The sequence below is a fragment of the Thalia democratica genome, chromosome 4 (genome assembly GCF_965202585.1).
Source record: "Thalia democratica chromosome 4, ktThaDemo2.hap1.1, whole genome shotgun sequence".
In the NCBI taxonomy this organism is placed as follows: Eukaryota; Metazoa; Chordata; class Thaliacea; order Salpida; family Salpidae; genus Thalia; species Thalia democratica.
The window spans coordinates 42,214,747-42,240,691 of record NC_139168.1 but is presented as its reverse complement, the minus strand read 5'-3'; the positions used below and the strand labels follow the sequence as shown (position 1 = coordinate 42,240,691).

Genomic DNA, 25,945 nt, shown 5'->3' with positions numbered 1-25,945 from the left:
CTTAAAATTATTCTAAACTCTATCTAAAACCTAGTTTCAGAAATTTTAATTATACTTAATTTTTTAACACCATTATCTTTACATCTGAATTTTATAAAGTATAGCAATGTTTAGATTTTTATTACCTAAATGTAATCAACATGGACAAAAATCACTAACTTTTCGAAATATTAACTTTAAAATGAATTCCCTAACAACTTTCAAAACCAAGGCGATCTTGGGAGATTTCTAGTTAAAAAGAGAAACATTTTAGTGACACAACAAATAAATAAAGTTATTCTAGGTTCAAGAAGTATACTTATTTTAACTTTAGGAGCAGATCAGATTATTTCTAACTAGCGATTTATTCGAACTTGATCATTTTAAACTTTAACTTTTCTAAATCGATCATATTAAACTCGATCATGTTTAACTCAATAAATTTCAACAAGATCTCGGACGTTGATATTTAACTCGGACATTATAAAATCGATCGTATGAAACTTTTTTTTTCAACTTGATCATTTTAGAACATTTTTCTTGTTTAAAAAATTTGTTAAGTTTAAATAATACTAGACTTGATTGTGCTTTTTTGCTAATGTTGTAGTTTTAAATGTAAATATTACAAAATGTAAACAGGTAGCACTTTTTTTAGAGAGTAGTTTTTGAAAATTATATTGTTTTGAAGTAGATTTCCGTATCCTTCTTAGCAAGATGTTTAAACTTTTTTTTAGTTCAATTAAAACTGACTAGATATTTAAACTACTCATCAGCCTTAATATTAGAGTGACATTCCAACATTCTCTTAAAACTTTTCATATGTAATCCATATAGCATTACCTTTAATAATAACAATGATAAAATCTTTAACTTTTATTCAGCTACTTACCACCTGTACTTAAAACTAAACATATTTATTAAGTAAATTTATATAAATCTAAATTAAGTTAAAATCCAATTTTTAATAAAGTTACAAAGCGGTACTTAAGTTATGCCAAAAATAGTTTACAACTAAAATGGCATTACATTTGAATGAACTGTAAATATAAAAACTTAATATCGAATTAAAAAATATATTTAACTAAAACAAATGTAGTCAATAATTCTATATTTATTTTTACAATAAATAGTAACTTTAAATATAAATGAACAAATAAAACGACTACACAGTAAACAATGAATCGTTTTTTTAGAAGGTTTTTTAAAAGTTACTTTTTGCTTTCTTACAAACGACCCAACCTAAAAAAACTTAAGCCTCCCCTGCTGATATATCATCTTAAATTATAAGTTTTTTTTTCTAAATTAAGTCGGAAGAATTTTTACTGTCATGTTAGTTTTTGTGATTCGAACTCAAGTCTTTATAAATTTCAAATTATATTGATTTTAGTATTTTTACTTACAATTTATTTTTATCTATACTAATGTTTTAAATTTAGTTATGCCTAAGCTTGTTTAATAACTGTCTTTTATACAAATAAAGATTTATATATTTTCACTTTATCAACTAATTTTTGCAATTATAATTTAAACAGTATGTTGAACTATATTTTTTTTTTCTAGTTTATCAAAAACAACAAACGATACAGTCAAAGAACTAACAAGTTGATAATGATTTAAGAAATTAAAATTAGTATAAATTGTGCAATTATTGAATAATTAATGAGCTGTATATATCTTGTAGCAAATATAAGTATACAAATTTACTTTGTCTATATGTTCACAATTTATAACAAGTTAATACGCCTGATTTTGTTATTATAAGCATATTATTTAACTACCATGTATTCCCTAATTTAAATTATTTTAATTAAAATTTAATAGTTTGTATTTTTATCAACTATTTTTTTTTATTCGTTAAGTTTATGTGTTTTATTTTAAAATACTATGCTTTTATAGTTCAAAATGGCTAAAGTAAATAAGTGGTGTGTCGATCGATGACTGAAAGGTCTTTCTATGCATCAGGTCATTTGACCAAACTCTTGAGTGTCAATTTCTTCATCGGGTTGGGTATTACAACTATTAACTGTTTAATTAATTAGAAGCATTTAAATGTACCTAAATAAATAATTTAGGTAAGAAATGCTGACTTTTTCAAACTATACGAAACAAGAGAATTTTGAAAGTTCTTCACAAATCTTTTCAGCATTGAATTTTAAATCAAAATTAATTAGATACTTGATTGATTAATTCAAAATTTAAAATCTTTGGTATGGTTTGAAAAAGAAATTTACATAAAAACTGTATAAATCTTAATTATACACATCAGTTTAACAGAAGCTGAAAATAGCACTTAAGTGAAACCATACACAGGAAATATAAATATAAAGCCGTGTGAAAACGTTGTAGCACTTGTTCTGTTTTTATTTTGGTTTTGTTTAATTTCTTAGAATAAACTTATACGTCGCAAGTTTCTTTATATCTAACATATATGTTAATGTTTGTACTATTTAATAAAAAACTTTGCTAAAATGTAAAAAATGTTAAAAGGATTTTACTTACTACAACTTTTTAAAGTACATAAAGTACTAAAGTAACAACTTTGTTTTATAATTAACATTTAATTCCTATAAGTTTCTGCTACATTTAATTAAACAAATAGTGCTTAAAAAATTGATAGAAAAACGCCACAAATTTTTGATATCATTAACGTTTACTTTAGTTTTTAATTTACACAGGACAAGGTTGTTTTTTTTTCTCATTTTTAAACTAAAAGGCTTCACTTGTTTGAGACTAGAATATTACAAAGTTTTATAAAAATATTTGATAAATGTATTCCGTTAAATATTAACGACTCATTTTATAATGCTTTGGTCAAGTTCTTTTCATTTTCAAATTTTTTAAAGTTTAGTGTTCTGTTTTCACCTGCTGAAGTTAGTTAAAAATTGAACTATTTACGTTGCAACTTTGTTATTGAAAGTTTTAGAATTTAAGATACTCGAAAAGCATTATATTCACCAAGAAATTTAAAAGTAATCGATTGCTCATGACGTGCTTCCTATTATTAAGTTCGTCATCTTTTCTTCATTTTAAATCAGTAAATTTAAAGTCTTAATAAAAATAAGTTTATGGTTGAAAGCTTGAACTGAATTAAAATTATTATTTTTTGTTTTACTTATTATGTTTAAAGTTGTATAAAATAAAAGCTCAAACCTGCGTAATTTAAGTAATTTTAATATAAAGACATTTTCGTCGCTCTTTATAAATGTTGAAAACCTTATGTTTAAAATCTTAAAAAAGTATTTATTAGATTTTATTGGTTTAGTGATTGGTACTAGTAGAATTGAATTTACTTATGTAACTATGTTGACTTTTTTTATGGATACTAGTGAATTTTTAAAGGTGTTATATATATTTCACAACATAAATGAAAAAAATTATAACAGGTAAAAGCAAATAAAATATCTGTTAGATTTAAATAATAAAAGTAAAGTTAATAAAAGCATTTAAAAGTATTAATCAGATAGTCACTACTAGTTTAAATTTTTTAATTTAATGGTAATTTATATTTAAACAATGTTTACTGTTAAAAGCATATTGTTAAAGATCCTTTCTCAGGACTTATGAGACCCTACGCAAAACCTCTTGAAGTAATGAACTTTAATTTTTCAAAAATAAATTTTATGTTTTAGTTATTTTCTAAAAAGGTTCAAAATATTCAACAAACTACACTAAATCCTAGCCAAATTACTGTGATATAAATTTAATTCAGTAGTTTAACACAGCTTGAGCTTTATGTTACAATATTAGAATTGAAAATTGAAAAGGGGCCTTTTGCAGAGTTTTTTTGATTTATTAATTTTTAAATGTTTAAATTCGTGTAAAAACTATTCTAACTTTTGACGTTTTGAAAAATAACTTGTTTTATAAAATTAAAACGGTGTGGCATGAATTTCTAAACTTCATATAAAACTATTGATAATTTAGAATTTACAAATTTATTTGTCATATACATTTACGTACAGCTAAATTTAAAATTAAAATCATTATTCACTTTTGTAAAGATAATTATATACGGTAGTATAACAAAAAAAATTGTTAGTTTAGTTTTTCTGTAGTTTTTAAATTATCAAATAACAAATGGGTTATACTATAAGACTTATTTATTTGTTGTTTGTTACAGATTTTTCAATTTTAGTCATGAATTTCTTTAAAAATTTGAAGACAAACAACATAGTTCGTTAAAAATGTCTTTTTTTCAATGTTTAGTCATCATTTCTGTATTTTTTGTGTCGCATACAACTCAAACGAACGAAAATGAAAAAACTAACTCTCCAAGAATTGTAATCAACAAAAAGACTTTAATGGTAAGTATGTAAAAGTAGTTGTTTTAAAGGGAACGGGCCTAAATTGCACGAAGATAAAATTTCACGAGGCTACTCAATTGCAACAGGGGACTAAATTGCGCGAGTGCACAAAATTGCACGAAGACGATTTTGCACCATGGGTCAATTTTGCACGAGTTACATTTTTGCACTAGAGTAATCAAATACAGAGAAAGAAAAATAAAAAAACAAAAACAAAAAATAAAAATAAAATATTTAATTAAAAAAAAAGAAAAAAACGTTGCTGATCGAAGGTAAGGGTTAAGAGTAACAGTGATAGTAAAAATTAAGAAAAAGTTAGAAACTAATAAAAAAATTTATTAAAAATAAAATTAAAAAAATACTAAAAAAAAAGCTACCGACCGAGGGTAAGGGTTGGTAATAGTAATGATAAAAAAAATTAAAAAGTAAACAAAAATGCAATAAAAAATAAAATAAGATAATAAAATAAAAAGAATAAATAATAACTTACCGGCCGAGAGTAAGGGTTAGGGGTAACAGTGATAGTAGAAAAAGAAAAATGCTTAACTAAAAAAAAATATTAATAAAATAGTAATAATACAGAAATTTAAAAATAACCCGTGCTAAAATGTCTCCGTGAAAAATTTTTTGCTCGTGCAAAAGTGTCTTCGTGCAAAAGTGACCCTTTGTGCAAAAGTATCTTAGTGCAATTTTATCTTCGTGAAATTTTATGCCCTTGTGCAAATTAGTTTTCGTGAAAAAGTATCTTCGTGCAATTTTGTGCACTCGTGCAATTTTGACCCCTCGTGCAATTTTGTCTTCAATTTTGTACGCTCCTGCAAATTAGACAGCTACCCGTTTTAAAACAGTTCATAAAAACCCAATAGAATTAATTTACTTTTTAAAGTGAGCTTGCTTTAATACTCGTAGTATAAATAATAAAAACCCAATAGAATTAAACTACTTTTTAAAGTGAGCTTGCTTTGATACTCTTAATATAAATAATTAAAGTCTTTAAAAAAAAGAAATATTTTTAAATTATTTTAACTTAATGATAAAGTTTTCTTTAAACCACACATTTAAGTAAAAGCTTATTTTTTTAATAAACGCTCTGCTTTCAAAATAAATAAAATTATATTTAAAAATTGAGGTAAATCCTGGAACTGAAGCAAAAGTAGAAGTCAAAGTCAATAGAAGAATTTTGCATGGTGAAATATACTTAACGGTTTGTTTTTAATTTTAACCGAAACTGTGAACCTATACTTATATCCATTAATCAAAAAAAAATTTGTTTGTTAAAAATTTCTTTACTAAAAATTAAGTTTTTCTTTCAAGCAATTTTATGCTATTGTTTTAGATTAAAAGACTAGGCTTTTAGTTTTTAAACTGCCTAAAATATGTTTAGTTAATTATTTATTATATATACCCTAGAGATTAATTTTTTTTTATTTTTTACATTCTGTTCTTAAAAATTTTAATTTTTTATTTTTAATGTAATAACTGCTTTCCTAGTTTTTAAAGTATAAAACTATATATAACTATTTTAGTTACAGAACTTTTTTTGTTTAATTATTTTATTTCTTGATAAGTTTTTTAAAGTTTTAGCTAAAACTCAATTAAAATAATGAGAATTAACTTCAAAAAACCTTTACAGTTTTCATTTGCAAATTTCAAATACTAAAACTATAAAGTTTATAGACTTTATATCTTTCAAATTATAAACAGCTCCGTTTTACTTTAGCAAACTAGATTTCAACACTGTAAAAGTTTAATTAATTATATGAATATAGCTTATATTTGATTTAAATTTCTAAAATAAAATATTGTTACTTAAGTGTATTTGAAATTTTACGTTTTTTAGGTTACTAGAATTCAAAATTTTGTATAAAGTTAAGAAGTAATATTTAATGTAAAAATTTTATTATCAAAAATTGATGTCAATACTTACAAACAGTCGAGTATAAGCGATGAGAAAGTACTCCCACTTACAAAAATAAACAGTAACTTTACTGTTTCGCACTTTATAATTCCTGTTGACTCACAAATTCCTGGTCCTTACTTCATTCACTGGAACGTTGATAATACAAATATTGTCAAAAGTTTCAACTTCACAATATTATGTTTGTTTTTGAATTTTTACTCATACATTTAAAATAAACTAAGCTTTATATTTTGTTTATTGAATAGTATTAGTTTTTTTTAAGTATTTTTTGTATAACAATTTTCTTAAAGCTCTCATTATAGTTAGTTAGCATATTTAAACTTTACTCAGAGATATTTCGTGTCGTAGAAGTTTACTTAAAAAATTTTTTTTTTTAAATGTTCAATACTTTAATAAACTATATTTTTCAATTCTTTTTTTATGTTACAGACTTTTAAACTTCTTGTAATATATCTAAAACAAAAATTAAAATACAATTTTCATATTTTAAAGAAAAATGAAACAGACAATTCATAGTCTAAATTTTTGTTTTTTATACTATTTAGCTACTGATCAACCATAAAACATGTTTTTTTTTCTACTTCAATAGTATTGCCTTAGTAACTTTGTGTAAATATATGAAACAAAAAAAATCAATTTTCTTAGGTAATTATGGTTGTACAGCAGTTTAATGTTATCCATTTAGTTTTTTATGTCTCTAATGTTATAAAACTGGTTTTAGTACCACCGGTTCCTAAGAATGCACCGTTTCTTGTACCAGGATTTAACAGATCTACAAGTCTGAAAATAAACTTAAATAAAGCTTACAGTGGCCATGGTCCCATCATTAAAACTTCTTTACTCTATCGAAGTTTTACTCGTAGTAGTAAAAAAGTTTACATTTCTTTTACTGGGTAAGTGATTTATTTTCATGCATTAAAAATCTATGTGATTATTTATGCAAAGGATTAATTTTTTTGAAAATCTTTTTTTGTACAATTTACAAACAAGCTAAATAAAAAAAAAGGCCTTATAATGTAAATAACAAAAAAGTTTTTGTTAGGCTAAAACTTATATGCCTTTATAAATTTTAAAGCTGCGTAAAACTAAGAGTAGTTAAATAAAATAAAAACTTCTTAAATAGTTGTTTTAAATAAAATTGTATAACTGATGTTAAAAAATATGATATAAAATTTAGAACTTAATAAAATTGGTTTAAAAAGCCCATATAAAAAAACTGTCTAAATTATTATACAAAAAAGTCAGAGATCTTTCGTTTATTATATAAATATTTTAAATTCTTATTCAAATAGAACTTCTACTATTAAAAAAAATATAATTATAAAAAAGGCAGACTACCTCCAAACAATTTATTTTAAGTTCATAAAATTGTTTTTTTAAACTTTTATAGCTAACGTTGAGTTTTATAATAAATTATTTTTAGCTGTAAATGAAATTACGTGATGACAAAAGTATAAACAAAACAAAGTAATATGTTATGAAACTTATATAATAAACTTAACGACAAGATAAAAGAATGAAAATTTAAAAAACTTGTCTTATAAAATACATAGCGAAGTCAAATAAACCAACTTTTAACAAACGAATTAAGAAAAAAGTAGCTACGCATAAACTTTAATAAAAGCTAGTTTAATTTTTCACAACATTTAATCAGTTTTAACATTAAAAAAACTATAAAACTACAAAAAAGTGTATGTTTAGAACAAAAATTTTTTAAGTAAAACATAATTATCTTTATCAAAAACTTTTAAATGTAGATAAATTTATAAAACATTTAAGGCTTAAGTTCTTTATTAAAAAAACAATTAGAAAAGTAAAACATCATATTCAAAGCTTATAAGTAATTTGCTAAAAGTTTAGTAGTTATCAAATTCTTTGCACTTTTTGGTAGTGTGCTTTTTTCTAATTTTACCAAAGAGTATGACTCTTAAATAACTAATTGAAAAATATTAAATGATTTATAAATAATCAAATACTTTAATTAGTATAGTTTTATACATTTAAGATCTTATACACTTGTTTGCAAACTGCTTAAAGGTTTTTATATAGTTCTTTTAGCTGAATAATATTTTTATCAACAGTGAGCTCACTAACAATAAATCAGTGGCTCTTGTAGAAGGTCTGAAACCTTACACAGAGTATGAATTTTGTGTGATGTTGTTGAGACCAGGATCTAAAAAAACTGACCAGCACGGACCTGCTGCTATCTTACGAACTAATTGCGGAAGTTTATATTTGATAATATTATATGAACTCTGATATACTACCATTTCGTGTACTTTTTAACTAATTTGGAAGAAAGATTTGTAGAAACTATATTGATAAGACAATTTTTGTTAACGACCTGTTAATTATAACAAAAACACTAAATTTTATTGGTTTAATTACTTATCACTCAGATTTATACCTTGAAAGTATGAATTAAAGAATTATTTTTGTAAAGAACATTTTTATAGTTTTTTAATTTTTTTCAAAATCTTTGATGACTAACTGTATTATAAAAAATATATTTTGATAATTGAAAAGAGTTTATTAGTTCTTTAGATTACTTTTTTGGTCGAAGACTGTTTTTAGAAGACTTATAAATGAACTTTTTTTTTATTGTTTAAAATATTTTTAATAATCTTTGATAAGTCTGATTATAATTTTAGCTGTTGTTGTGTAAATTATGTAATCTATATAGCTATAAAATTTATTACTTACTAATTTAGTTTGAAAAAAAAATCTTAAAAATTTTGGTAAAACAAAAGTAAGACTGCAACTTTGTATGTGTTTAAACAGCACCACAAACCTTCCCGAAAATTATCCATTCGTATGCAATTGTTGTTGATGGAGATAGAAGTCAAATGTACATATCATGGAAGTCTCCAAGTGAGAAAGAAATACAAGGGACAGTGAAACAGTACAATATTGTCTACAACCAAGCAGGTTGTATCAAAGAATGTTGTGTATAAGCTAAGAATTTAATGAAAACTTAACCGTTTATTTTATAATAGAATTTACAAACAAAGTTTAAATAAAATAATGAACAGAATGATCAGTACAATAAAATAAGTAAAGTAAAGTAATTGAAATATAAGTATTTTTTTTTTAATTAACTTAATTTAAACGTTATTTTGTTGTAAATCACAAAAACTTACCATCAACATTTAAGCAATCAACACTAAGAACCTAATAAACTTGTTTAAAATAAAAGCGCAATTTGTTTTATCTATTATTTGTTGTTATAAAGGCCAAAGTTTAAAGCAAACTGTTTCAATTACTGGAGCGACTTCAACAGTTCTTAAAAACTTGAAATCTCCTGCAATTTACTTAGTGAGAATCAGACTAGTTAACTGCAATAACCGTTATTCAATGTTCTCACCTAGTGTCAAAGTTACCATGGGAGTACTTCGTTGGTTCATTTTGAATGTTGAATAGTTTTATTTATAAAAAGCTAATCTTTGTATAAAATTCGTCATGCTGAAAAAAGAAAAAAAAAATTTCTAAACACAATTCATATACATACTCTAAAGAGATAAGGTTAACTTTTTTTTTTCTTAGATTTAATTACATAAAAGCTACAAAGTATTAAAACTTAACAATTACAAAATGATACAAAAACAGAGAAACCATCTAGTCCTTTAGCCACAACAACTGCTGTAACATCATCAGCTATTTCTTACAAATGGAATTTTCCTCGAAATTCTAGGTCTTACTCTATACTCCATTTCGAAGTTAATCATAGTTATTTTTAATAAAAAAAAATTCTAGTATGTTTTTTTTTATATAAGGTTAACAAACTTAACTAGAACTTTCTAAAGTGCTTACTTACAACCTTTTCAATAGAATTAAGTAACGAAGCAAATTATTTTATAATAAATAAATATAAAGTATGAGCTGTCAACAATGAAATCAAATGAGACTAAGTTTTCAATAACACAATCTGCAAACGTGAGTAGTCTGACAAAATCTTTTGATAATTTGCTTCCTTACACTACTTATCGAATGAAAGTTCGTGCTTGGAACTACAAAGAACCTGGATACTATAGTGAAGATATTATTAACACAACGCTTCAAACTGGTTAATTAATTTTTTGTATAATTTTTTTGCTTTTATATAGTAAAAACTTTTGATTCAACAGTTTTCAATTTAGTTTAACAATCTGTTTAAGATATCTTAAAAACACATTTTTTATTAATAAGTTAAAGCTAGTAAGTTGGAAATAATAAAAGCATTTAAGTTTTTAAAACGTAAGTTACATTAATAGAAGTTCGTAGTTTTTATACGATTTTTTTCAGTTTTTACAATTAATTACATATACAGTTTTTACAATTTTTATAATATTTAGAGTTAAAAATAACGATTAAGAAACATTCAAAAGGAAATAATTTATATTATTCAAAGTTGTATATAGTCAGGTCGTTAACACAGTCATTTGTACAACAAATAAGTTTAGTCAAACTTTATAAACCAATCAATGGTCGGGAAAAAAGACAATGATCTTAAATTATATATGTAAAAAAAATATGTAAAATTATTCATAACTCTTATTAATTTTTTTTTTATTAATTCTTCATTGGTATCTGGATAAATAAGATTTCGACAACTAAGCTTATTGATTAAAATATAAAACAAAAAAAAACTTTAATTAAAAGTTAATTTAAAAAAACATTTCAAACATCATCAAAATAGTTTTCAGTTTTGGAAAATTTTTAATTAAGCTCAATTTTACAAGGACTTAACGTTTTTTTAAAGCTTGTTCATTCAGTAAAAAGTAGTGTAGAACAAGATTCTAAAAAAAAGTTTTTTTTTGAAATATTGATTTTTTAATTTTTAATTTATTTTTGAAATATAACGTTTTTTTTTAGTTTCAATGTTTATCTGAACTAAAACGAAAGAAAAAAAAAAAAAACAATATTAATGCTTTGATTATCATTTTAAGTTAATCAAACTAAGTTGTATTTAAAAACTAAAACTAATCTTTGGTTTAATTAAAAATATTAAAAGGTTAAAGTAAGCGTTTTTGTATCAGTAAAGAAAAAAAATATATATTACTTAAAGTTTATATTAAAGTTAATATTTAAAAAAAAATTACCTATATTTTTTGGATACTTTATTCATTAAACCTAAAGTTTTAGTATATTTATGACACAAAATATGCTTTAAATTAGTTTCATGTTTCTTTGTAGTTAAACTTGTATTTTTATCAGAAGTAATTTAGTGAATTAATATGACATAAACTATTAAAACGGTCTAGGCTAATAATTCTTCATCTTTTTAAAGTTTTATCTTCTTAAATTGATTTTATGCCGACGTCTTAATTCTAGTTGCTAAATCTAAGTATAAATAAATAAAACAACAAAATTTGTAAATTATAAGTTTATAACTAGAAAGTTTTATAAAGTAGTACTACATTTTATTAACTAATATTTGTTGATTTAGTTTAGCAAACAAGCTAATGACCGTTCTGTTGAACAGCTAAGATTTAAAACCTACTGTTGTAAATTCCAAAAACTAAAATTTTTATCTTAAAAATTCACAAAGTTTTTGAATAATATACTAGCTAAAGTCTCTGAGTTGTTCAGTTCTATTGCTGCGATAGCTGTCATTTTGAATGTAATTGTTCTTTTTTCAATTAAGATCAAGATTGAAGTTTATGCGTAGCTTTTTTAAGCGTAATTATGATTGCAGACACTTGCAGTTTACTTATTTTATATATAACAACATGAACAATAACTGGTTTAAGTTTTTTTTAATAACTAATGCTGTATCAAATTTGTTGCATATTTGTAAATAACGCTTGACAGCTCCAACTGCTCCATTAAGTTTACGAATTACCAAGTTTGACATTAATGAGCTGACTATAAAATGGCGAGAACCCTGCCGTTCAAATGGGTTTATTGTGAATTATCAGCTACAAATGTGGGAAAAAGAATGGTCATTTTGGAAGAATCAAACGTGTCAACACAGCTTTTTATTCTGCAACATAGAAGTTATTTTTTGTTTTTGGTATTTATTAATTCAGATCCATTTCAATAGTTTTCCCAACACTTTTTAAAGCATTATCAAGTGCTTTATAAAAAAAAAACTACCAAATTTTTGAAATTGTTGAATCAGAGTAATGTATATAACTTTTATTAAAAAAATTATTTTTTAATGTTTAAGAAGATACACCAACTATATTAATTTGTAAAAGTTATAAACTCTACCTAGCATTTAAGGTCCAAACAACTACAAAGTTTTATGATTTTAAATAGTTACTTATATAAAATTACCCGAGCTATGTTAACTGATCATAAGAACTACGATGTATGTTAATTTTAATATCGTTGTTTATTCAAAGAAAGCTAACAAAAAATTTAGTAAATAAAAAAAAAACTATGATAAGTTGCATAATAAGATAACAAGAAAAACTTTTAAAGATTAGTAAATATTTTCTTTAAATTAGAACTATGGTTTTACAAAGCTTTGTAGTAATAAAACATTTTAATTTATCAAAGAAAAAATTTACATATCAAATGAAAATTATCTAAAATTATTAAATTGTTGTTAAAACTTAAAAAAAATTGTGCATCTAATTGAAAGTATAAAAAAGTAGTTCTTAGTTTTGTAAAAACTTTATTTTATTTTTAATATACTAAGCTTTTCCAAGCTTTGAGTAGTTTGAAAACTACTTTTAATATTTTTTTCAGTATGTCAAAGTCATCATGCTAGTTTTCTCAAATGTTAACGAATAGTTTAAGATCAGAAAATCTTTTTTACCATTTTTTAAAGTTTTTAAAGTCTTTAAATATTTCTACGTAGAACTAATAAATAATAAAAACTTTATACAAAATAAAAACAAATTATTTTATGCAGATGAAAAAAACACATCTGAAATATCTTTTTATAACGACTAAATCAATATGCATTTAATCAAATTAGTAGTATCTCATTGTACAAATTTAGTTTTTATTTTTGTACAGCAACTTTTTAACAGTAAATATTAGTATTTTATATTTATAAAACTACTACTAAAACTCCAGTTAGAAGACCATAATTTTTTTTTAGCTTTTGTCAATATTTTTTAAGTTAACAATAAAATCAGTTAATATAAAGAAAAAGCTTTATTTTATACGAACATGTTTTAAATGAAGTACTAATGCAGAGACTAGAAGAGTATACTGATTACCGTTTTAGGCTTAGAGCGTTTACAATAAAACCCGGTCCATGGTCTAAAATATTAGAAACTAAAACCAAAAGCTCTAAACCACGCGATTGTCCTACACAGGTTTGATTACTGTTCACTAAAGTATTGAAAAATCATTTTAATATTTAAGTTGTTAATATATTTTAACTTTTGTCAAAAAAATGCAACAGTTTTCATATTATTTTTATGTAAAAGCCCTGATGTTCGCTTTTTTATTATTTTAAAAAGCTATGATTAAAGCTTTATAGAAATAATATCATTCAACTTTAGACTTTATAGGTTAAAGTGTCTTCATCAAATGTTGGTGGTGGTATTAATATTACCTGGAAAGCTGTGAAAAACGATCCAAGTTGGGGTAATATTAAATCATATAGAGTAATATATCACGACAACAGCGCAGTTAACTTTGAAAATTGGTACTATAATGTTCGTTATTTATTACTTTCAGTGTATAGGTTTTTTTATTTATTAAATAAATTATAAACTTTTACTCAAAGCTTCTCTTAAAAAATAATGTGCTGCTCTTAGATTGAAAATATATAGCTTAAAAACTTGATGGTATATACTTAGTAAAAATCCTATTTAGTTTAACTCAAAATTTTAGTAACTTATAATTTTGTGTTTTTAAATAAAAATAAAATTTACGTATTGTCATGACTATAGTAAAACCGAATGAAAATTTATTGGAAGTTAATTAAAAAACAGATAAAAGTATAAAGCACCATAAAAATCGTTGCTTAAAGCTGTAAATGTTTTGAATAAAAATCATAAATTTTATTAAACTTAGCTTATCTATTTAAACTCTTTAAAACACTTTTTTAAGTTTCACACTTTAATTTAAAACTTAAATGTTAAAGTAGTTTTATTTAAAATTAATAGATTAGAAATAAAATTATTAGATGTAAAAACTAATTAACATATTTTAGATGATAAAAGTTTTATTTTTTGTTTAAGATACTACAAATTCTAGTTAAACTAATTATTTCGGTAAATAATAAGAATTTTAACTTTAATTTTTTTTTAATTTTATCAAAAACTAAATTGCCATTTTATAAAAGTGTTAATAACATAACCCTTATGATCAAACCATAAAGTTCTAACTTTTTAAACTAGATTGTAAATGGAAGCAAAACTAGTATCATATTAGATCAGTTGAGAGAAGAGACAGTTTACATGTTCAAAGTCGCAGCTGTAACCGAAAATATAGGTCCTTATAGCGAACAGAGGACAATAAGAACCCCACAGTTGCGTTAGTAAGCAATCAAATAGTACATATCTAAAAATTTGAAAAATCTAAGAATAAGTATTAAAGCTAAAAAAGTTTTTTTTTTAAGTTGATCTTTTTTAGCTTGCTAATTGTCATTTCGATGTTCGTGTCATTGTTTTGTTGTTTTATATAAATAAAAATTGTGTAAAATAATTAACGGTTTTTTGTTCACAAAAAAATAACTAAACTTAGTAAAATAGCAAATAATTCCAAAACTTTAATACGTTAGTACGTTCAACTCCAATGATTGTTTTTTCTGCAATTTTATTTTTAGGTTAAAATTTTATTACTTTTCAAGAGTAAAATAAATAATTCAATAAAGGTCAGCTTTCTGAACTATCAATTGGGCAAGTTATTGCTTATTAAAGTGTGTATATTTATAGTTTTCTAAGACATTTTACCATAGATAGTCAATTTTTTCTTAATATCTAATGATTAAAGTCTGATTACGATTAACAGAAATTTTCCTAAAATATAATGATAATTTAAACAAAACTTTTGGTTGTAAAATATTTTTTAAAGTCTGCATTAGAATAAAAAAATATTATAAATATATATTTTTTTGATAACTTTAATTTAAATTAAAATGATCATATTTGTTAAAATAGAACTTGTAATTACTTAAATTAAACTGTAGCACCACCAAGGCCAGTAACAACATTTAATTGTACAAAGACAACTTCCAATTCTGCCACTTTTTTTTGGAATTTCAATAACCAAGATAAAGTCACTGCAGTTAATATAAATATAAACGGACAGGACTATTCGTTTGATACTAGTAAAAAAAAAGTTAGTTAAGTTGCTTTTGCTAAATTCAAAACTAACTTTCATTACAAAACTTTTAAACTAATCATATTATTTCCTACCTGGAATTCTCTTAAAACTTCATGCTTTTTGAAAATATACAAAACTAGAACTATAAATTTTGTTACTTATAAAAATTGTCGCATTATTCAGACTTTTTATATTGCTTGATACTTAAAGTTTTATTTATCTTCTTCCAGTGGCTTAAATAACTTACTTTTTTTTTGCTTTTTAAAACATGCACTGTCTTAAAACTGTTTAAAATTGTAAACAAAGAAGCTTTAAAATTCAAACGTTGTAAAAAAAATTTAAATCTAAAAAATAAGCTACTACCAAATGTTATATAATACTTAATTTTTTATTCGTATCTTTTTAAGTATAAAAATATCTTAAAATGTTTGCTAATAAAACAACTGAATACAGAGAACGGTGTATGGACTAGAACCCGGTCGAAAGTACCAAGCAGTTATCAGACTTCGAAACTCAAATCCCCTCCCCAGCTCTAACAACCCGACAGTCAAGTTTCAAACTAACCCGATGAAGGTTAACACGGAAGATATGGACAAGTACCAGTGGATTGCTCTTGTCCTCGGCTGCATCGCTATTCTCTGCTTGATAGGATTTTCTGTATTTGTTTACAAGTTCGTTAGTTACAGAATTAACAGTGAAAAAATATTATCAAGAAATATGTACTTGTTTTTTGTTTTAAAGCATTAGTTTATTATTTAAAGGTAAATATTTCAGAAAAAAGTTAATTGAAAGTACCCAAACTGATTTTAATAAGCTCTAGACCAGGGTTTCCCAAAGTGGGCGATATCGCCCCCCTGGGGGCGATTTTAGTATTTTGGGGGGCGATAATTAGTAAGGGGGCGAAAGGGTGGACGATAACTAGTAAGGGGGCGAAAAGGGGGCGATTTAAAAATTTTGGGTTGTCATAAGATTTTTACTTTTTTTCTTGCTAAATTAATATTTTTAGCTTGCTATTTATTATTTGACACTGAGGTAAAGCTTAAACAAAAAAATTTATTTTATTTATGAAAATAAAAGAAAAAAAATCTAGTGCTTATGACTCCTACTTTCAAGTAAATACTATACTTTCATTTATATATTTCCATATTTAACAATTACATATATCATAGACGATTGGAATCCCTCTCACTATTTTATAACCTGACATATATATTATTTGGGGTTACAAATGGTTTGCAAAAATCTATGTTATTTATTACTAACTATCACCTCATGATATTTCCAGATGCTTTTTGAAAAGTCACTAAGTTAGACTAAGAAATAAAACTATACAGGGTTGCCAATTTACCTAGAAACCTGGAAAAACCTAGAATTTGATAATTAAAGCAAAAAAATTCCTGGAAATCATCTAGAATTATTAACAATTTTAACATATTAAGTAGTAAAGTTTAGATTTGACACAAAAAAGCTATCAAATAGATAAAAGTAACGATCCTTTCGAGGCAAATACTTTTGAAGTAAACGACTTATAGGAAACCTTCTAAGACTTACAAACTGACCTTGAACTTAAAGTAAGTTTTTCAGAAGAACGATATGAAAGATTTTGGACTCAACAAAAACTAAGGCAAAAGTATCCAATCATTTTAGAGGAATTAAGATTGTTGTTTATAGCTTTTCCTTCTAGCTATGTTGTTGAAAAAGCTTTCAGTTCAGTTATCAACATCTTGAGCAAAATGTCTAATCTAGATATTTATAAAGGAGGTGACTTAAGGCTCTATTTTACTAATTAAGAATCAGATTAGAAAAACTTGCAAGCAGTCATAATCCTCATCCTTCACATTATATTAGACTTCAGTAACAAACATTATTTTATGAAAGTTTTTTAATTTTATTTGATCTTTTGAAGTATTTTTTATTTAACCTGGTTTGTATTGAATTTGAGTAGTCTTTTTATAATAACAACTTTATTAAGCTATTTATTCTGCAACAGGTTTGAATAATGCCTAATAAATATTATTTACGGTAGACTTCCTCTTGAGTTCGCACTTTTTACCAAAAAAAAGTGCAAATTTATATTTTCTTAAATTTAACTAAAGTAAAGTCTATTACTAACTAAATATTAATAAAACAAAAAATATATAATATTTAATAGCTTATATAGATCTTTTTTTTTATGAAGGTTTGTTTTATGTTTTTGTGGATTTCATGTTTATTCTTAACATCATTGCATATAACATATTGAAATTTGTCATTTTGTAAAAAAAATATGGTAATAATTTTTTTATGTTTGTACTTTAATGATTTTTTTCAAAATGCAAACTCAAGCGGAAGTCTACTATATTTATTAAATGGTTTATGTTTTAAGGATTTTAATAATTTTATTTTGACATGGTTAATTTTGTATTTGATAATCGTTGTTTTACATTACACTAAAACTTTTTTTAGCATAGTGATTAAAATATTTGTTTGAAAGACCTCTATTTGACAGGTTTTTGTTATTACTAGTTTAATCTGTATACAACTTATATTACTATAAAATTATTATCTGATTGTAATATTTTGACAACCATTAAAGTTTTTATTTCTATAAAGATGTTTTTAGTTTTAAAAGAGTATAAATTTGAGGTCTCTATTTGAAATGACTTCTTCTTTTTCATTTAAAAGTTTCTTAAACACAATTTTATTTTCTAACTTGATTTATTATTTTTCAAAAGTTTATTATAATATAAGGAGTTTTAAACTATTAATACAACTGTTTTTTGTTTTATGTTAATTCAATATTTATTAGCAATTAGAACATACTTAGTTTATTTTAATATTTCAACACTAGCTTTTAGTTTTTCACTATTTTCCTCTGTTAAATTATTGTAAGCTAAAAGCTAGAAAAAAAAAACTTTTTAAACAGAATTAAATAAGCCATCAAAAAGACTGCTACAGTTACAAAACAAAATTTAAACCTAGCTAAAAGTTTTTTTAATTGATTACTTTCTGTTCTCAGAATTACCTGTAAAACATTGGATGTTCTTTTTTGAATTTAAATTAAAAAAAATTGTTAGAATTAAGGTTTAGTTCCCTAAAGATTATTCAAAGTCAAATGCTATTTCATGGTAATCTACTACAAAACAAATAGTAGTTTAAAAAGTTTAAAATTAAATTTTTAACTTTACAACTAACTTGCTTACAATATATCTTAGCATTGAAATTAGTAAATCTACTGCATTAACTGAAGCAGTTGATGAAGCCACTTTTCATGTGAGATAATCAACCAGTCGGTCAAACTTCATTTAACTAGATCAGAAAAAAAAAATTTAAGATTTATTTCATTATGTGTAGAAGAAACTATTAATTCTTTTATAGTTTTTTAATCTCTGGTATAGATATTTTAAAAAAGCCTATTTATAAAGTAATTTAATTATTTTTTGCGGCTTAAATAAGTTACTTAGTATTAACTTCTTAATGTCCGAAATTTGTTATATGAGAAATTATTAAAATGTCAGGTTTAAGTTAAGATTTTAGGTGGATAACGTACGGCTCAGATCCAGTCGCAGATCCAGTCGAATTTCGACCCGCTAAGTAAATTGAAAACTACTTGTGCAAAATAAATAAAATTTAGTTTTTTGATATTTAATATTTTGATATACGCTTTCATTTCGTTTTCAGTTCACAAAAGTATTTCCTACATCACAATAATACTAAATTATTTTATTACAATTTTGCTCGAGTTTTTTAACTTTCTTATTTGTAATTTTTCTAAATCATGCAGCCCGCAATTACATTTTCTAACGAGTTGAAAATAGAAAATATTTTTTAGTAAATATGAATTGCTGACTACAAAAGTTGTCCACCACTGACCTAAAAGTTTCAATAGTTTCAAAACAGATCATATTTAAACAGGATTGATTACAGATTACTCAAGGCTTTTTAATAATTAATTATTTTAATACACTTTACTGGGCTTCTAAGAAAATAACTGTAAATTATTTTCTCAAGCCCTGTAAAGTACTTTGAACACAAAAGTGCGTGCATGAGAAGTACAAGACCAAATTACATTTCGAACACAACTTTTTTTAGCTCAAAAGTTTGTACTCAAAAGAAAATTTACTTTGTAAAATCGTGGGGGGCGATTTTTTTTCAAGTTACTCAAAAGGGGGCGATTTAGTAAATGAGTTTGGGAAACCCTGCTCTAGACGCTAAGATTTAAAGAAACTAGTTTGTAATAGTTTTAATTTTCTTAAAGCTTAATTAAAAGAATCTGTATTAAAGTGCAGAATGTTTTTGAATAGCAAAAGTTTACATAAAACTATATGATGTTTCATGCTATTACACTAACCTTTACTTAGATGTTTGTACAAACTACTTTATTTTCCAACCTTGAAAATTAAAAACAGGCCTAATAAAATTCATTAATCTTGTAAAGATTCACAACTTCTATACTTTAAATTGAAAAATATTTTGTCATCAGCTGATATTTTGCATTTTAAAAACTCTACAAGTACAACTAACTGTCATATTAAACCTAATATTATTAGTTTTTCAAAGATGAATAATTTATAAAACAATAATACAGAGCTTTTTTAAACTTGCATGTTTTTTTTGGGTTCAGACTAAGGTTGGGCAACTTTTTTGGCCGGTGGGCTTGATATACCATAAAAAAAATTTTTGCGTCAGAGATGTTAAACGTTCTTTAAATGATCAGAGGACTACTGTGTACTAAAAATCAAGTTTACAACTAAAAAGCACGTTGCTTTTTGCATGTAAACAGCTTTTGCATAAATAAACTCTAAATTAATAGTTTTTTGTCAACTGTTTTTATTAACATCACAACAGACATTACTGCAGTGAATCCCACCGCCCTGGTACTCACTTGCGCTTAGATACTCTGTCAACAAACTACAATGGGTCGACTTACAACTCTTCTCTGCCATTTAAAAACAGTACGATGGGTTCTCTTGATTCCAACAGTTGTCAGGTAAACATAGTTTTAAAAACTAGCTTTATATTTGGCTTGTTTTTAAGCCAAATAATTAACTTGTTTTTCTTTAGTTTTTACCAAAATAAGTTTATTAATTACTGTGAAGTTTTTTTTTAATTAGTTTTAAACATTAAAAATTGTGTTGTTTGTATAAATTAATTTTTATGTTTTAATAATAAAAAAACTAAACTTTAACATTAAAACTTTAAAACTTATATATACTTAAACAAAATTTTATTAAAAATAATTAATTTAAGGCTTTTTAAGTACAAAAAAGTTCACTAAAAGTAAATGAAAAACTATTTTTTTCTTTAAGTATGGAAAAGAAAATTCTGTATTTATTTTAAATAAAATTAAAGATCCAATAACCATTTTATTTTCAGTACGTACCTGAGGATATAATAGTACAATGGCGAGATATTTTGTTCGAAGATATTCCTCTCGGTGAGGGAAACTTTGGCGAAGTTGTTAAAGCTGTCATACAAAAAAACAAAAAAATAATACCGAGTGCTGTGAAGACATTAAAAGGTAAAAAATAGACTTTTTATTTACTTTGAAACTTATTAGCAATCTAAAAAATTACTTTGAAAAAATAAAGGACTTTAAAATTAAACTACTTTTTTAAATGAAGTTAACTATTGAATATATGTTCTATTTAAATAGTATTAAATCCTGGAAATTAAGTTATTAAAACGATTTTGTGTCAAAAAAATAAGTTCAATTATTGATAGAGTAATAACTTTATTTGAATAAAATAGACGTTTGGTTTTTAAAATTCACGCTATTTACATACAACTAGTACCGAAATATACTTTATAGAAAAACAAGTAAAATATGATTTAAAGTCCCTATGGACATACACTAAAAAAATATCCAAATAAAAAAAAGGTACAAGTAAAAGTCAGTTTGTGCTGATATTTTAACTTGTAATTTTTCATAAATATACTTCTGCATTTCTAATTAATTTTATTGGTAACTAGTTTTTTATTTATTCTTTTTTATTTTGCATTAAGAAAGAAAATTAGTAGTTAATTGTACTACAAATAAGAATACTAATGCTTTCATCGTTTCTTTCATTTAGTAGTTTTAAAAATAATGTTTTTTTTTTGATACAGGAAAAGCTTTTTATTAGCTTCATAGTTCATACTATTAGAAAACTTTTTAAATGAAAAATTTTTTTAGATCTTTATTACTAGAAAAATTAACCTTAAAAAAACTTAACTAAATCTCAAAGTGTTTCATATAAACTTACCAAAAATAGCATAGCAATATGTTTTAGTATAACCAACATCTACGAACTAATAAAATAAATAATTGAGAACTGATTTTTATTTGGATTTTATGATTAATTTTTTACATTTTCTATTCATTATAAGTAAGAACTGTTTCATATTAAACAAAAATGTTAATCGTAAATAATTATTAAAGTTTACTTTGGTTCCTAGATTAATTTATTTAAAGTGTCAGATGGTAAACGAAGGTTAGGTCTTTGTTAAAAACAAACATTAAAAAAGCGTAACTGTTGGTGCTTAATAAAAATACAAGTTTGTTTTGGTAACTTAAAAAAAAAAGTTTTTTGAACACGATAAAAAAGTCGACGCTAAAAAGTATGGTCAAAATAACATCTCGGTCGTCAAGCTAAAAAAATTTATAAGTTTTTTTGTTTTGATAAAAATAAACTTAATGCAACTTAACTCTTTATACATCTAAAAAAGTAATATCTGTATAAATAAGTTGTAAAATTTATTACATAACAGCTAATCGTTTCTATAAAACCTTATTATTTTTAACAACGTGGTGTACGACTCCATAACCAAAAGGTTCCTTTGTACACCAGGTTCATAGATTAAACTTTTTGAGCGCCTTTGTTTTACCGTTCAATAAAAAATATATTGCTGTTTAAGTATTTAAGTTTTATTAATCTTAATGGTAAGTCATATTTCGTAAGGTAGAATTTCTTAAAGTATTTTGAGTAATATATAAAAACTGTACTGTTTAAAAATTTCATGTAAGTTTTAAAAACAGAAAGCGATTTTCAACTATTCTTAGTTTCAAATTCATTAAAACAAGCAGTTCAACATTAAAACAGCAGTTTTTTTTTGTCTTGAGTTTGGAAGCTGATTGTGTATTAGATAAACAATTTTATTTTAATACTACAAATTAAAAAGTATGTGCAATAAAAGTGTTCAGAGTATTGTTTCCGATACTTTAAAAATTTTGTAAAATAGATGAAGACTAATTAGTATTCACTTGTTTTTTATAAGTAAGTAACTACTTTATTTGCGTATATCGAAAGTACACATAATTTGAGAGTAGAATTTTTAATCATTTATAAATACTATTTTTTATTACAATAAAGAGTTTTTTTTTCTAAAGAACATAACAAATAAGAAGTAACAAATTTATGATTACTTTGTATTCAAACTGATGGCTCTAAAAAGTTTTATAAACTAATAGCAAAGGTAATGCAAAATAGCTAGTCGTGTTTTACTAACAAAGATTTAAAAGTAGCTTGATTATTAAAAGCATACAATTATACTTTCCAGTAGGGTTGCGCGAAATAGAGGGTTGCTTGCGGATAAACACTAAATACTTAATAAAAGTTTGTTAAAGCTTAAAATTTAATGCTCGAGTAGTTTTTATGAATTAAATGCAACTAAAATAGCAATTCTGCTTTCCGACATTTTAAATGCTAGCTAATGTATAAAGTTGTTAAAGTTTTTATTGTTTCTACAGAAGGTTGTACGTTAGAGGATCGACGTGATTTTGCCACTGAACTGGAAACAATGATTAAAATAGGAAAGCATAAGAATGTGTTGTCGCTAGTTGGTGCTTGTGAGCACGATGGTAACATGTTTCTGTGTACAGAGTATTGTAGTCATGGAAATTTGCTGCAGTATCTAAGAAGAAGTAGACTAGTAAGAAAAACTATGGTTTAATTAAACCTCAAAGTTTTAGAAATACATGTTTTTTTTTTCTTTATCATTTTTTGGTAGGTCTTTTGGTAAAAATATTCATAATCCAAGTATACATGCATAATTTACCACTTTGCGCAAAAATATACTTAAATTAGGTAGACTCAACAGAAGCAGTAACTCTTGGAACTTACACAAAACTTTCACAATCTCAAATTCTACAGTTTGCTTATGAAGTTGCTCAAGGAATGAGCTATCTAAGCGATAAACAGGTTTTGTTTAAGTTTAAAGTTATCATTATTGTCCTGCACATGACGTTAAAAGGTATCTGTGATGTGCAACTCGATAACCGAAAGGTTCTTCGTACACCAGTTCTTAGGACCAAATACTTTAAGCGTCTTTTTTGGCGTTAAATAAACTATATAGTATTTAATCGTAAAACATATTACAAACCTTACAATCATATCAACGAGTTTGCTTTTTTTTAATGAGTATTTTATATATTCTACTTCTAAAGCTTCAAAGAGTATAAAAAGATAAACTTTAACTATTTTCAGATTATCCATCGTGATCTAGCAGCTAGAAATATCCTCTTAGGAGATGACCTCGTTTGTAAGGTGGCTGACTTTGGCTTGAGCAGAGGTGAAGGAATTTATGTAAAACAAACAGCTTCTAGACTACCTATTCGCTGGATGGCTATAGAAAGTTTAAATTACAATGTGTACACTTCGAAATCGGACGTGTGAGTTTACAAGTATTCAAATCTTGTGTAGAACATATAACATAAATTCATAAAACAATAATCTAAAGTAACAAAGTGAAAACTTAAATCAATTGCAAGGTGGAGCTACGGTGTATTGCTATGGGAAATAGTTAGTTTGGGTGGAACACCTTACTGTGGCATGTCGTGCGCCGAGCTATACGAACGGCTTCCTACTGGTTACCGAATGCAGAAACCTCAAAATTGTAACGACCAGCTGTTAGTAGTTATAAAATATGAAAAGTCATTAGTTTTTTTTTTAACTTACTTTTAGTTTTATAGCTAGAAGCTTAGATCTTTTCACTTTAAATTGAAATAACATTTTACGCAGTTATGTACATCAAAACTTTTACTGTAAAGTATAATAAACGTTTTGTATTTTAAAAGTTTTCCACAGTGGGCCCAAATCAGGCTACGCATTTAAATGGAAGTAGGGAGTGAAATTTTGTGTAAAATAAATTCCTACTAAAGCAAAAATTAACAGACTTCCTTACTTTTTTTTTGCTACTTTACTTTAAAATTTTTTTGCTCTAACAGCTTGTAAGTGTTAGTAAATATAAGTTTTTGATAACAAAAAAGATTATTTTCTATTAACTTATGAAACATGCTAAATTAAAAAAAAAATTAAGTATATATTTATGTTATTTATTATTAAATTATAAATTTATAGATTATATCAGACTGTTTTATAACTTTTTTTTACAAAAATATCTTCTAAATCTGTTGCTTTTTTAAGTATATACATATAATCTCCGCAATTTTTTGCAAAGTATGTACTTTAATTATTTAACGTTTATTAGGTTAATAACAATAAAAAGTGAATTTTTATTTACTTTTGCTAAAAATTCAAAAAAAAATTAAACTGCTTATAAACTTATTAAACATTTTCTTTAAATACACTTTTAAACTATGGAAAAAGGAGTAAAATACTTTTAAGCAAAACTAGTTATTAAATTTTTTTTCTCTATTTTTTAGACACCATAGTTTGATCTATGCACAAACCTTTCTCGCGCCATAATATCTGTTCTAAACAGAATTTATAAATTAAGATTTAAGCTATAAATGCGCTAAGATCTTGTTTTTTGACCACTAATCACAAAAAAATAAAAAAAATATGAGTTGTGTATTTTTTTCTTATTGACCCACAAACTGGAGCTATAGTACGAAAGTGCTTAGCAACGGTTTAATAGACGATTCATTGGGACAATTTTTCGGCCTAATGTATTCTTATGAGGACTAACTAGGTTAAAGAAAGTCACATATATTGTTTTTGATGGTCCAACAGTTTATTTTAGTCCTGTTTTTTGAGAACTTAAATAAGTTCGTACTAGGTATACAAATTTGAAAAAAAGTTCAATAATTAGAGTTTTTTTATTAGAATTGATTTCTTTGATTCATACTAAATATTTTTCATATCAGCTTATGTTTTAAAAATTTTGTTACAAAATTTTACAGCTACACTATAATGTGTAAATGTTGGAAAGATCGCCCATTTGATCGACCTTCATTTTTTCAACTTAACGTTGCGCTAGAAAGAATCATTGACACCAAAAGCACTCATGTTAGCTTTTATAAAAAGTTGTATGATTTTGTAGTTTTCTTAAAAGTTTATTATTGTACAATGAATAAGGCTTGTTTTTGATTAATTTCAATCCGTGAAAAAATAACTTTTTAGTAAAAAAATATTTATTTTACATATAATGATATTAAATATGTATTTATTTTCTATCAATAAACATATATTAATATTAAACTTATCAGTAAAGACAAAATTTAAATAAAATTGAAAAACTTCACGAAAAATTTCAGAATTATGTGAACCTTGCTATTTTTGAAGACTTTAACTTTGCGAGTATAGACGTTAATGAAGAGCAAGCATAG

At 24.5% G+C, this 25,945-nt stretch overlaps 1 protein-coding gene across 1 annotated transcript; it reads left to right on the top strand.

Annotated features, from left to right (window-relative positions):
• The first annotated feature begins 1,881 nt into the window (after positions 1-1,881).
• On the top strand, positions 1,882-25,945 carry LOC145833370 (tyrosine-protein kinase receptor Tie-1-like). The gene is made up of 12 exons (XM_082940548.1): positions 1,882-1,901; positions 8,286-8,431; positions 8,986-9,132; positions 9,811-9,920; positions 15,871-16,088; positions 20,245-20,386; positions 20,773-20,853; positions 23,463-23,576; positions 23,862-24,046; positions 24,146-24,283; positions 25,520-25,625; positions 25,874-25,945. The coding sequence occupies exons 1-12, from the start codon at positions 1,882-1,884 to the stop codon at positions 25,943-25,945; spliced, it is 1,479 nt and encodes a 492-aa protein (XP_082796674.1).

Coding starts and splice junctions, on each gene's coding strand:
- LOC145833370 (XM_082940548.1), top strand. CDS start 1,882: ATGGCTAAAGTAAATAAGTG. Junction 1,902..8,285: donor ATGGCTAAAGTAAATAAGTG/GTGTGTCGATCG, acceptor TTTTATCAACAG/TGAGCTCACTAACAATAAAT. Junction 25,626..25,873: donor TTGACACCAAAAGCACTCAT/GTTAGCTTTTAT, acceptor GAAAAATTTCAG/AATTATGTGAACCTTGCTAT.